At 58.7% G+C, this 12,960-nt stretch overlaps 1 protein-coding gene across 1 annotated transcript in view; it reads left to right on the plus strand.

The window, feature by feature from the left end:
- LOC130583929 (diacylglycerol kinase beta-like) overlaps nucleotides 1-12,960 on the plus strand; it is a 24,331-nt gene that overhangs the window by 9,074 nt on the left and 2,297 nt on the right. Inside the window, exons 5-24 of the mRNA XM_057383608.1 lie at nucleotides 544-780; nucleotides 1,358-1,528; nucleotides 1,789-1,838; nucleotides 2,382-2,456; nucleotides 2,532-2,651; nucleotides 3,518-3,635; nucleotides 3,906-3,994; nucleotides 4,306-4,422; nucleotides 4,537-4,635; nucleotides 4,879-4,992; nucleotides 5,074-5,147; nucleotides 5,245-5,319; nucleotides 5,408-5,493; nucleotides 5,626-5,715; nucleotides 6,068-6,228; nucleotides 7,641-7,705; nucleotides 8,818-8,908; nucleotides 11,410-11,611; nucleotides 12,652-12,772; nucleotides 12,852-12,912. Of these exons, the coding sequence (XP_057239591.1) occupies nucleotides 544-780; nucleotides 1,358-1,528; nucleotides 1,789-1,838; nucleotides 2,382-2,456; nucleotides 2,532-2,651; nucleotides 3,518-3,635; nucleotides 3,906-3,994; nucleotides 4,306-4,422; nucleotides 4,537-4,635; nucleotides 4,879-4,992; nucleotides 5,074-5,147; nucleotides 5,245-5,319; nucleotides 5,408-5,493; nucleotides 5,626-5,715; nucleotides 6,068-6,228; nucleotides 7,641-7,705; nucleotides 8,818-8,908; nucleotides 11,410-11,611; nucleotides 12,652-12,772; nucleotides 12,852-12,912 (2,216 nt within the window). The remainder of the gene's footprint in view (nucleotides 1-543; nucleotides 781-1,357; nucleotides 1,529-1,788; nucleotides 1,839-2,381; nucleotides 2,457-2,531; nucleotides 2,652-3,517; nucleotides 3,636-3,905; nucleotides 3,995-4,305; nucleotides 4,423-4,536; nucleotides 4,636-4,878; nucleotides 4,993-5,073; nucleotides 5,148-5,244; nucleotides 5,320-5,407; nucleotides 5,494-5,625; nucleotides 5,716-6,067; nucleotides 6,229-7,640; nucleotides 7,706-8,817; nucleotides 8,909-11,409; nucleotides 11,612-12,651; nucleotides 12,773-12,851; nucleotides 12,913-12,960) is intronic.

Here is a 12,960-nt window from a genome sequence, read left to right on the forward strand (position 1 = left end):
CAGTGGGGCACAGGGGGCTGCTCACGGGAGTGGAGGCTGAGGGTGGCACCTGGGGTGGGTATTGAATGGGCTCCCAGGGCTGCCCCAGGGAGGGATTTCTCTAGGATGCAGTGGCACACGCCCTTTCCCCTGCACGATCAGAGCCTGAGTCACGCCGTGTCACCATCTCCCTGCACATCGGGGTGGCCTTGCCTCTGTCACAGCCACCCCAGAGCATGTGTGTGCCAGGCAGCCAGCTCTGCCTCCCCCAGCCCTTCCTGGGTGGATTCACGGCTCGTGGAGACATCTGCTGAAAGGATTATAAATTGCAAAAGGAACGGGAGCCCCTCCCGCGGCGCTCGGCTCTGGCTGGTGATGGAGCCCACATCGTCCCTGTGCGGTGCTGAGCGCTGTGGTGTCCCTCACCCGGGGGTGGGAGCACTGCTGGGGCTGCTGGGCCGGSCAGGAGGGTGAGGAGAGAGCAGAGAGGAGCCAGGGCGAGCACCCAGCCCCAGTTCCCGGAGGAAGGGGCACCGACACCCTGGGCACCCGTCTGCTTTGCAGGGATCAATGGGAAAACCCTTCGGAGCGCCCTGGGCCGCCACGCTGCCGAGCCCAAGAGCTGCCCCAGCGGCCCCGAGCCGCAGCCCGCATCCCTCACCCCGGCATCCATCGCCAACGCCTCCCCCAGCTGGTCCAGATCATCCTCCCAGAAATCCACCGCGGGCGCCGCCTCTGCGCACAACTCCTCRGGCTCCTCCAAGATCTCCTCCGTGTCCCTGCGCGGCCCTCAGTCCCCAGGTGAGGGAGCATCACCAGCCCTGCCCAGTTCCAGTGACCTCCCAAATTCGCCGGTGTCCTGGCACCTTTGTTTGGCAAGAAGCCACCGATCCCAGCCCAGACAGCGCCTTCATTAACTGGCAGCAGCTTGTGGGGAGGGGGAAATGGGGCTGCAGTCACTGCTGCCCCCTGCCCCAGCCCCTGCCAGCCCCCCAGGAGGGCAGCGCTGGGAAGGGCTGGTGTCAGCGAGTGTGGGCTGTCCTGGCACCCTGGCAAGCTGCCCACTGAGCTTCACTCCTGCTGGACACATTTCCATGCCCCACCCACCTGCAGTGATGGAGCTGCGGGAGTCTGTGCCCCGGGGAGAGTGACACCGCCCAGCCCTGCAGATGGCACCAGCCCCAGGCTTGCGTTGGCACCCGGCCCCAAATGCCCTTTTGGTTCCCATCCCTGTGTCCCCTCTGTGCCTCAGCCCTGGCCCTGTGGTGTCACTCAGCCCCGTGCTGAGTGTGTCCCTGCCCCAAAGTTCCCATGTCCCACCTGGGGACAATTCCTGGTCCAGTGTCACCCCTGGGGATGGCCTCTCTCCTGCCCACAGGCACGAGGAGCGTGGAGAAGAGGTTACCCTTCAGCCTGCGGAAAAACGCCAGCTCCCTGAAAGCCACCCCGCCTCCTCCTCCCACCCCSTTGGCCCAGGTGGTCCATCTCAAGGACATCGTCTGCTACCTGTCCCTGCTGGAGAGGGGACGGGCAGAAGACAAGCTGGAGTGTAAGTGGGACCCTGGTGATGCTGTGTGGAGTGGGGACCAGAGGCTCAGGGGTGCAGGGTCAGGTGCTCCTGTCCACTCAGGAAAACCACTCCATGTCCCCTTGTGCTCCTGCCTGTGTCACCGGTGTCCAGGCAAGGGGTGACACCCCACAGCCCTGCGGTCACCTCAGCCCGTGCTGCTCCCACCCTGAAGCTCCAGCAGCCTGGGCAGGGTGCCCCGGGTCTGGGCTCTAATTCAGCAGTTTCTCTCCTCCCTCCAGTCATGTTTCGCCTCTACGACACCGATGGGAACGGCCTCCTGGACAGCTCGGTGAGCCTCCCCTGGGGAGAGAAACCCGGGGCTGCTYGGAGGGCTGGGAACGTGCAGGGCACTGTTGGGGTGCCCATTCCCTCCAAAATGGGCAGGGATACGGGTGGAAAGGCAGGAGGAAGGCAGCAGCTGGGGATCACATGCCAGCTCTGCTGCATCCAGCAGGAGCTAGAAAAATCCACCCACCCAGAATTGTAGCTCTACATCAGGTCACGGTATTTCGGGGAAGAAAAAAATCATGCACACCTTCTTTCCCTATGATGTTTTCTCTTTATTCTTTGGGTATCGTCCTTGAAACCTGTCGCAAATAAAATCTGGTTTATSAGAATAGTTTTTCCCAAGACAAACCCATTATAGATTTTCTTGCAGGGTTTCAGGGCAGAAAGGGAAAAGCACCCACTGAGGACTGGGGTGGTGCTGCCCCTCCTGTGTGGGTGGGGACTGGGGTGGCCTTGAGAATTTGGGAATGCAGATTTTGGRGGCTTGGGGCTGGACACTGTTCATTTCTGGAGCTGTCCCCAAYATTGGGCTCTCTGTGTTTAGGAGCTGGACCGTATCATCAACCAGATGGTGCACGTGGCCGAGTACCTGGAGTGGGACTCCACYGAGCTGAAGCCTGTGAGTGCAGCTGGGGCAGAGCAGGGGCTGTCAGCCCTGGGGTGGCATTGTCACCACACTTTGTCCCTCCCCCAGATCCTGAAGGCTATGATGGAGGAGATCGATTACAACCACGAYGGGACGGTGACGCTGGAGGAGTGGATCCGGGGGGGAATGACCACCATCCCCTTGCTGGTGCTCCTGGGGATGGAGACGGTGAGTGTCCGGGGACAGACCCACTCTGGCTGGTCCAGCCTGCACCCTAGGGCACCTCACGGCCCCACACTGACCCCCAGCCCCTGCTGACACCCCCACCTGCCCCCTTCACCCCCCAAATTCTTCTAAGCTCATTTCTGAGCTGCAGCTGCTGCTGTGCCCAAGTAGGCTGGGCTTGCTCCCTGCTATCACAGTGTGCTCCAGKTCAATGAACTTTTAATCAAAACCTGAGATTAAGTCCTAAAATGGCTTGTCCTCCTGTAGAGTGGGGTTCAAAAAGCAAAACTGGGATTGTTGGGACCCCCCCCCCCCTTTTATTTCTGTCTTGGTTTTCCATCCTTTTGGCCTTAGTTTCTTTCAAGTGCATCCCTGGCCATCAGGTAATTTGCTGGGAAAGATGATTTTGCTCCTGGTGCCCATGGTTCCTATGCAGAGGTGGGGGTGGAGGACAGGCTTTCTGGCAGAAAAATTCAGGAAAGCCAGGAATTTTAACTGGCTCCTGCAAGGCAGTTGTGCTGGCCCCAGGTGTAAGAGGTTTGTGCTTTGGTCACCCCGTGGTGGTGGTGGTGGCAGCTCAGCTCCAGGTGTGAAGTCACCTTCCTGTCAGCCACCAAGATCCTCCCTGTGGCTGTGCAGTGCCAAGGGTCCCAGGGAGCTGGAGCTGGACGTGCCCAGGGGGATGAGGCAGCTGGTATGCTCTGGAGAGCACCAGAGAGAAGGGGAATAGGGAGAGAGCCCTGATCCTGCTGGAAACAACATCCCAGAAACACCCTGGGGTTCTTAGGGTGTGAAACATTGATAGAAATGGTGGGCTGAGGGGGCTGGGAGCGGGGGAGTGACCCCTCACCCCCATTCCTGCCCTGCAGAACGTCAAGGACGATGGGCAGCACGCCTGGAGGCTGAAGCACTTCAAGAAACCCGCCTACTGCAACTTCTGCCGCACCATGCTGCTGGGGGTGCGCAAGCAGGGCCTCTGCTGCTCCTGTGAGTGYGGGCTCCCTGCTGGAATGTGGCACTCCCAGAGCGGTGGCTGTGCCACACCCAGTGCCCAGGGGAGGGGGGAATGGTCCCTGTTGGTGCTGAGCCCCGTGGGTGCTGCAGGGTGCTGGGGAGTGAYGGTGTCCCCCTTCTTGGTGGCACTGGGGGACATGGGTCAGTGGTGAGTCAGTTGGAGTAACAGTGAGGCTGGAGGGTTTTGAGGGGCTTTTTGAACCTGAATGATTCTGTGGCTCTGTGACTCTTCTTTCTCCCCAGTCTGCAAGTACACGGTCCACGAGAGGTGTGTGTCCAAAGACATCGCTGCCTGCATCAGCACCTACGTGAAATCCAAGAGAAACACGAGCGTGAGTGGGCAGCTGCTGCATTTCTGAGCCGGCTCTCTCCTGGCCCYGTGGTCTCCTGCTCTGCTTCCCCTGGGTTTTGCCCCTCTCACCCAGGGCAGCAGCTCATGGGCACCCACAGCCTTGCAGGATGCACCCCATCCCCATCCCCATCCCCAGTCTCTCCAAAATTTCCATGGCTCCATTGTGAGGGGCTGGGTTGGATCAGCATCCCTGCAGGACAGGCTTCTGAAATCACAGCCACCCTTAGCAGGAGGGAGGTGCCTGCTGTGGCTYGGTGGCTGCTGTGCCTCAGTGTCCCCCGTGCCTTGCAGGTGATGCAGCACACGTGGATCGAGGGCAATTCCCCCGCCAAGTGCGACCGCTGTCACAAGAGCATCAAGTGCTACCAGGGCATCACCGGCCTGCACTGCGTCTGGTGCCAAATCACCGTGAGTGCACGGCCCTGGGGCACTGCCAGGGCTGCATGACGGGCTCTGGGCTCCTGTCCAGGAGGTGGCAGGTGTCCATCCCCTGTCCCACATCCCCTCCTCCCGCCCCTCCAGCTCCACAACAAGTGTGCCTCCCACGTCAAGCCRGAGTGTGATGGGGGCCCGCTGCGGGATCACATCTTGCTCCCATCCTGCATCTGCCCAGTTGTCCTGGTAAGTGACCCCCCTATCCTGGTGGTGTCCCCTGTGTCCTGGTGAGTGCCCCCCTTGTCCTGGTGAGTGCCCCCCGTGTCCTGGTGAGTGTCCCCCGTGTCCTGGTGAGTGCCCCCCGTGTCCTGGTGAGTGTCCCCTCCTCCCTGCAGTGACAGGGACCCAGCAGGGCATGGCCAAGGCCTCCCCTGGCCATGGGCGCTGTCTTTTGGGCATGGTGGGCATCCATTCCTTGGTTCCCCAAAGGACAGGCAGTCCCACTGCCGGCGATCAGAGAGCGACTCCCCTGCCAGCACCAGCCCCGAGGACAGCCAGGGCTTCAAGTTCAACTCCACCACAGTGGATGGGCAAGGGCTGCAGGTGGGTTCCTGGACGGGGCTGTGGGTGAGCCCTGCCCTCGAGGGTGGGCAGGAACTCAGAGCTGCATCTTCTGCCCTCCAGATCAACCCTCAGCCTGGGACGCACCCACTCCTGGTGTTTGTGAACCCCAAGAGTGGAGGAAGGCAAGGGGAACGGTAGGTGGGGCCTGGGGTGGAGTCTGCTGGTCCCTGGGGCATCATTCCCAGTGTGGGACTCGCCTTCACGGCATTCCTCACATCTCTCCCTCCCCAGGGTCCTCCGGAAGTTCCACTACCTGCTCAACCCACGCCAAGTGTACAACCTGGATCGCGGCGGGCCCGCGCCAGGGTACGGCATTGCTGCAGGGGATCCTCCGCCCTGTCCTGCCAGCCCCTGCTCCCCCATGCCACCCCTTGTCTCTCCTGGCTTTCTCCAGGCTCAACTTCTTCCGGGACACTCCGGATTTCCGCGTGCTGGCCTGCGGAGGGGACGGCACCGTGGGCTGGATCCTGGACTGCATMGGTGAGCAAGGGACAGCTTGAGTATGGTGCACCTGCATCCTCAGGAATCTGCTGAAGATCCCAAATATTCCCCCAGTGAAAGGGGGAAGGTGGTCCTGCCTTGTCAGCCCCAAATTTCTCTCTTGAACCGCAGATAAGGCAAACCTGGTGAAGCACCCGCCGGTGGCTGTCCTGCCCCTGGGGACGGGCAATGACCTGGCACGGTGCCTGCGCTGGGGAGGAGGTGAGGAMGGGCGAGCATCACCCAGGGGTGGCYGGCCCTTGGGAACCCTCAATGTGGCTGGGTGGGTGCCATCCCAARGGAGGGAGGATTCCTGGGCTCCTGGGGTGCAGTTCAGAGCTGTGTCTCTGGTGCCTCTAACTCCTTCCAAACAGAGCAGCTGCTGCTTTCCTAACCCCCCACAGGCAGATTCTGCCCAACCTTTTCCATTTRGAGAGCCCTGCCATTACCCAAAATCTCAAGAATCTGCAAGAACGTGCCATAGCAGCAGCCTTGGCATTCCCCAAGGGCTTGGCACCTGGCTGGGACATGGCTGTGCTTCCCTTCATCCTCCTTCACCCTCTTTCCCTTCCAGGCTACGAAGGAGGCAACCTGATGAAGGTCCTGAAGGACATAGAGCACAGCACGGAGGTGATGCTGGACCGCTGGCATATAGATGTCATTCCCAGTGACAARGAGGCCAACGGGGATCCCGTCCCATCCACCATCATCAACAACTACTTCTCCATCGGGGTGGTGAGTTCCCCGGGACAGGAGCTGCTTTCTCCCTTCCTGTTCCTCCTTGCTCACGGTCCCAGCCTCCCTCCATCTCCTGGCCTTGTTTTTCTGGTTTTATTTTATTTTTTCACTTCATTGTGGAAGGCAGCACTTAGGCACAAAAGCAGGCATGTGATCTCTCCCTTGCCAGGGAATGTTGCAAGACTGAGTGTGAGAGGAGCTTAAACAGGGTACAGGGAAGTTTGGGGTCCCAGAAACAAGGACACCCCACCTGCCAAGACAGCACACATTCAGCAGAGCCCTGCTTTGGTGTTTGAATCCATGTTCCCCCATGTTTTCCTGATCTAGAGAGGTTGGGAGCTCAGGGAGGCTGACAGCCCTGGTGTTACTCCCGGTGCTGGGTCAGTCCTGAAAGCAGGAGGAATTTGAGGAAAGGCCTTCTCTTCCTGGGAGCTTGTTGCATTTTTATCCCRTGCCAGGGGTGCCACMATGGYACAGCCACYCACCTGCAGCACCACAGGATGCTTTGGGGCTCACATGGGCTCYTGTGAATGCCAGGGGCTGTCACTGCAGGTGACATTTGGGGACAGCTTCTCAGTTGGGCTCAAACACCCACTCTGCACGAGGAGAGGTTGTGATGAGTTTCAGGTTTGCTGCCATCCTGCCAGGGGTGGTGTCAGGGTGCAGGGTTTTGTGGTGTCCCCAGAGCCCCACTGCTCCACTGCCTGCCTTCCCTCCCCTCTCATCATCCCCTCCATGCAGAGCCCCTGGGGCTCCCAAAACAGCCCTTTTTTGGTTGTTTGTTCACTTCCTCCCAATTCAGAAACACAGCAAACAACTCTTCAAATCCACCCTGGGCCCGAAGTTCTAGTAATAACTCCATGATTTTAAATTTATTTATTTATATTTATTTTATTTATTTATTTATTCATTCATTCATTTTCTAGGCTGCCAAAGCGAAGCCACTTCACTCTCCCTTTAACTCCCTTTTTAACTGGCCACACCCCCATCGACAGCCTTGTTGACTCTCCCCTGTCAAGAGGGGTTCTTTTCCCCGTTAGAGTTCACCAATGTTTTAACAATAAATTTAACGGGGAATTGTGAGGTGGCTGTGGGCTTTCAGTGGAAGACACACACTCCATGTTCTGATTATAAGTGGAAAAAGCAGCAGAGATAAGAACACTCCTAGCCCAGAGTTCAAAGCGTGAATCGAACCTGTGATTTCCACTCTGMGAGCAAATCCTTGCAGTGCGAGCTATAGCTGTAGATGAGGGAAGGAGTGGAATAATTAGTGCACTAATTATGTCTCAGTTAACAAGCTCTGGGGAGAGGGTCCCTCAGTGGCCTTGGCATGGCCCCACACCGTGTCATCGTGCCATGGGGGCTCTGTTTCTCTGCCGTTGATGTCCCTGTGCTCCCACCCCCCACAGGACGCCTCCATCGCCCACCGCTTCCACATCATGCGAGAAAAGCACCCTGAGAAATTCAACAGCAGGTAAGGGCTGTTCCCAGGGCCCCCCAAGAACTGGGTGTGTGGGGACACCCTGGCACTGCCATGCACTGTGACAACGGGATTTGGTGTTTGGCCAGCCTTAGGGGACAGGCAGAGCATGTACCAAGCGTGGTTGGGGTCCAGGATCAGGAGTGGGGTGGGTTTGGGATGCTTCTTCCAGTCCCATGTGGTGTGGCAGGCTGCTCAAGCTTGGCCCCACACCCAGTTCCGTTCATTCATGCTTTATAATCAGTGTGGAATTCCAGGACGGGCAGGAGCAGGCCAGGCAGYGAGGGCAGGGCTGGCAGCAGGTCACAGCTCGTCCTGCTGTGCTCAGGGTGCAGGAAATGGGGCATGGAAGCAGGAGCCCCATCCTCAGGTTTAGAAATACCTGCTGGAAAAATCCCGAGTGGACCAAAGTGTCTGGCTCTGCCCTCCAGCTCAGCTCCTCTGTGTTGACAGCCTCTCCCAGCTTAAGCCTGCCTGCCCCTCAAAGCYTGGCACAGCAGGAATGAGCCATGGTCAGGGGCTCAGGATGCCAGGAGGGTGCTGAGCTGTGGGACATCCCCTCTGTAGGGTGTCCTGTCTCTTGGCAGCTCATCCCATGGGGTGGGCTGGGTGTCAGAGCCAGCTCTGCTCGAGTCCCCCAACCTCCAGACACACCCTACGTCCCCCCACACAACTCCTGAGGGCGAGGATGCCAGTGTTCCCTTTCCATGGTGGCTTCTGTCCTCACCCACAGCTCATGTCCCCAACCTCTGGCAGCCCACCCTGCCACTGGTGCAGGGCACTGATCCAGGTGGGATGCTGACATGTCTGATCCAGGTGGGATGGTGGTGTGTCTGATCCAGGTGGGATTCTGACATGTCTGATCCAGGTGGGATGCTGGCATGTCTGATCCAGGTGGGATGGTGGTGTGTCTGATCCAGGTGGGATTCTGACATGTCTGATCCAGGTGGGATGCTGACATGTCTGATCCAGGTGGGATGGTGGTGTGTCTGATCCAGGTGGGATGCTGGCATGTCTGATCCAGGTGGGATGGTGGTGTGTCTGATCCAGGTGGGATGGTGGTGTGTCTGATCCAGGTGGGATGCTCACACATGTCTTTGCCCCAGGATGAAGAACAAGCTGTGGTACTTTGAGTTCGGGACGTCCGAGACCTTCGCAGCCACGTGCAAGAAGCTCCATGACTATGTTGAGGTTGAGGTGAGTTTCCTGGGATGGTTCCCGGCTCCAGCCATGGCACAAAGGCTTTTTGGAGCCGTTGCCTGTGGATCCCTCCTGATCCAGGCTTTTAGCTCTTTGGGAAGAAGTGCCACCATGGCTTTGACCCCTCACTGTGGCAGGAGCCCCTGYTCCACCACGCAGCTCCTCCTGCAAAGCTGTGGGCAGAATAACCCTGTATTCCCACTTCCAGCTGTATTTGAGAGCATGCCTGGAATATTCTCTCCATGAATTCCGTGCTGCTGGCGGCCCTCATTGGATGACATGGAAACAGCCTTTAATTAGAGCTGGGAGAGGAGGGCCCGCGGTTGCTAAGAGCGCTGTCACTTCTCCGCGCTGGCGCTGGGGATTTGGGCTGTAAACTTCCGTCTCTCCCTATCTCTGGATCATCCACCCTTTTATAACTTGGGCTGGGTGAGGGAGGAAAACAGCACTTGCTGCACGAGGCAGTGGGAATCAGGGCAGGGGTGCTGGGGGTGGGCAGAGGGCTGAGAGCTGGCCCTGCAGATGGGTGGCTACAAGCACGGGAATTTCGATGCCTGTTCCTCGATGTTCCTTCCTTTCTTCCCTTCCCAAAGCCTGGGGTGGGTGGCTTCACCCTTGGAAAGTCGTGGGAAGGGGCAGGACCCGTGTCACAACCTCCTCACCCCGTTCCCCATCYGTGCAGCAGTGCCCTGGGTGGATGAAGTCCATGTCTGTGGAGTTGAGTGCTGCTGGAGATGGGCACGAGGAGCACCCCCATTCCTTTTTGGGGTGCCCCTTCAAAGTGTTTGTCCCCACCAGCTGAGCCCATGGGCAGGAAGGCGTTAATCCCGCAGCATTTGGAGTTGAAAGCAGCCGCCTGTCCTCCCTCCAGCTCCCAGGCAACTGTCAGCCTTGAAGAGAAATAGCAGTTTTGTTTTGGAAATTGGCACTCGTTCCCCCTACAACTCCTGGAAATGAATTTGCTTTTTCCCCCAGCTGCAAATTTCTCCTTCCAGCCTCTCTGCCAGCGCGCCGTCAGCTGCCCCTGCTCAAAGGGCCCATTGTAGCTCTCTGGCACGGAGCGGGGAGGGCTCTGCAGGGAGAGAGAACGGCTCCTGCCCGCGGCTCCGGGCTGGCGTGGGCAGCACAGGCTCCTGCAGCATCCCTGCATCCTGCTGGGCTGGTACCCGCTGTGGGAGAAGTGCCCGTGGCCGGGGATGATGCTTTGGGGTGTGCTGTCCATCCCACAAGGAACYGGAGCCCCCTCTCCCTTAGCACCCAGAGCACTGAGTCCTTTTCCAACAAATCACGATACCATTAAGATGTGCCGAGAATGAAAGGATTAATATCCTTCCCGAGCCTTGGAGAGACAGCTCTTCCCTCCCAAACCAGAAGATTCCTGCTTTTTGCTTTCAGTGTGAGGCTAAAAATAAGATCCTGCAGCACCAGGGGAGGCAGGAAGGATCTGACACACCGAGGCGTTCGCTCGTGTGAGCGCCCAGCTCCACATGCATGGGCTTGGTGTCCTCAGCCCTGGCCGAGGGGGTGGGAAAAATAAGCTCCAGACCTTTTTTAGAGGAGAGCAACCAGAATTGGAGCAGCAGCAGGGGCTTGTTAGCCCATTTCATCCCTCTCAGCACAGCGAGTGAGGGCAGAGAGGCCTTTGCATCACCAAAATGCAAGGAAAAAGCTGTGGTAGGATTTGCAGGAGCACAGAGTGACAGGTAAACAGCAGATGCCTCAAGGAAAATAGGAATGCTATTTTAGAGAAATTCCAATTGGATGGAAAATTGGCTGCTTAATAGAGGTGTCGAGCAAGGGGATCGATGTCTGGGTAGCGTGAGAAGACCTGAAGTTAGGAAATGCATTTCCATGGCTGTTGCTTTCAATCCTGTGGGAAAGCTGCTGGGAATGGATATTTTAACTTTTACAGAGATTTTTCAGCTGAGGCAGTCCTGCTGCATGACAGCAAAGCCTGGGGTCCTGTGGTTTGCTCTCCAAAAGCTGACATTTTTGATACCTTTCCCCTAATTTTTTTATTTCTAGTTTCCAAATGACACTTGAAGACAAACTGGTCTGAGCTACTTTTCAGGCAACCAGACTTTCCAGGCCTTTGGAGTCAGTTTGGACAAGGAGAGGGAGGGAAGCACATGCTGGAGCTCCTYGGGTGGAAGTCTCTTTAGGGCCAAGGTGGTGTTGCCTCCTATTTTGGGTCACAGCACCGAGTCTAGACAGGGCTTTATGTGGTTCCCCCAGGAATTTGCTCTTTTGAAACTGCCATTTTGGACCTGTAGTAAAACTCCCATGGAAATAGAGTGTGAGCACGAGGAGGGTGAGCACAAGGAGCTGACAATCCCTCGAGGAAAGCAAAATGGGACGGTTTCCACACCTCACCCTGGGGCTGCCCATCCGGTGCCAGCTCAGGGACCCGCCCTCCTGTGATGGGAGAGGAGGCTGGACCCCGTGGAGATGGGCACAGCCCCCCTGCCACCCCCCTGACCCCMCCGTGTGCCCGGCAGTGCGATGGGACCCTGCTGGACCTGAGCAACACCTCCCTGGAGGGCATCGCCGTGCTCAACATCCCCAGCATGTACGGCGGCTCCAACCTGTGGGGCGAGACCAAGAAGCAGCGYGGCTACAGCCGGCTGGGCAAGAAGGTGCCCGAGAAGGTGCCTGGCACCGTGGTCACCGATGCCAAGGAGCTGAAATTCTGCGTGCAGGGTGAGTGCTGGGTGAGGGGGGAGCGGGGSGTTGGCTCGGGGGCACCGGGCACACACCATTGCTGGAGCACTGCCAGAGGGGCTCCGTGTCTTTTGGGGTTTTTTCTCCCTACCTACACTAGGCAGAGGAGGGGCTGGAACCCAGCTGCAGGGTTTTTGTAAGCGTCTTGCCAGGCTGGATGTGGGGTTTGGAAGCGGCTGGCACCTCGCAGCCACTGCTGCAGCCACCAGAGCCATCCCCGCGGGGCAGGGGACAGGGACAGCCCCAAGTGCTGGCAGCGTCCCCCAGTGGGGAGCAGCGGGGTGGGAAGCAGCCAGAACTCAGGCAAGGTGTGGGTTTCCCAGGCAGCAGTCCCCCCGGCATGTGGCTGTCACATCAGCAGTGTCACATCCTGGAGTGTCACTGTCACTGCGGGAGCCAGGGGCAGCAGGGAGTGGGACAGAGCTCAGGCCATCCCAAAGGGACTGCAGGGACAGCAGGGTTGGTACCCTGGGGACATCCCCGCTCGTGGGTGGGTGAGAGGGCCTGGGAGGCTTGGAGGGCTTCTCAGAGGTGTGAGAGAGGGGACCTGGAAGCAGAATTGTGCCTTGCTGACAGTCCAGAAGAGCAGGCTGAGCTGTGAAAAGAGGGGACATCCCTGACATCCCAATCTGGGATTTGACCAGACTGCTCACAGGGGGGATTCTGCCACACAGCTGCAGCCCCCCATAGCACCCAGGGTAGGGGCCTCACCATTTCATGCACTGCAGTCAGGCTGGTGGAGGTCTGGGTTGGCACCTTGCAGGCGTGCAGGCCCAGGGGCTGTCTCAGATCAGGAGCACTTTTGCTCCCAAGATTTTGGATGGCAGCATTGCCCAGGGCTGTAAACACTCAGACGGGTGGTCTTGGGGCACAGAGGACATTGGAATAAATCCCTGCAGAGCCACCAGTCCCGCTCAGCCTCAGCACAGCCAGCAGCCCTGGGGTATGGTGTGACAGCAGGGGTGTCCCTGGGGATGGGGCACCAGCTCAGACCCCTCTCAAGGCGGTCTCTCTTGCAGACCTCAGCGATCACCTGCTGGAGGTGGTGGGGCTGGAAGGCGCCATGGAGATGGGGCAGATCTACACGGGGCTGAAGAGCGCGGGGAAGAGACTGGCTCAGTGCTCYTCTGTCATCATCAGGTATTGTCACAGCCGAGGGCCTGGCCCACAGTGAAACCCGACCCCTGGGTCACCCCCGGCTCTCCTTTGTGCCTTGCAGGACGTCCAAGCTGCTGCCCATGCAGGTGGATGGGGAGCCCTGGATGCAGCCGTCCTGCACCGTGAGTGCCCGGGAGCTGGGCAGGGGCTGGAGGGGTGTGGGGATGGGG

The sequence above is a fragment of the Malurus melanocephalus genome, unplaced genomic scaffold, assembly GCF_030028575.1.
Source record: "Malurus melanocephalus ecotype Western Australia unplaced genomic scaffold, MMel_1.1 scaffold_644, whole genome shotgun sequence".
NCBI classification, from domain to species: domain Eukaryota; kingdom Metazoa; phylum Chordata; class Aves; order Passeriformes; family Maluridae; genus Malurus; species Malurus melanocephalus.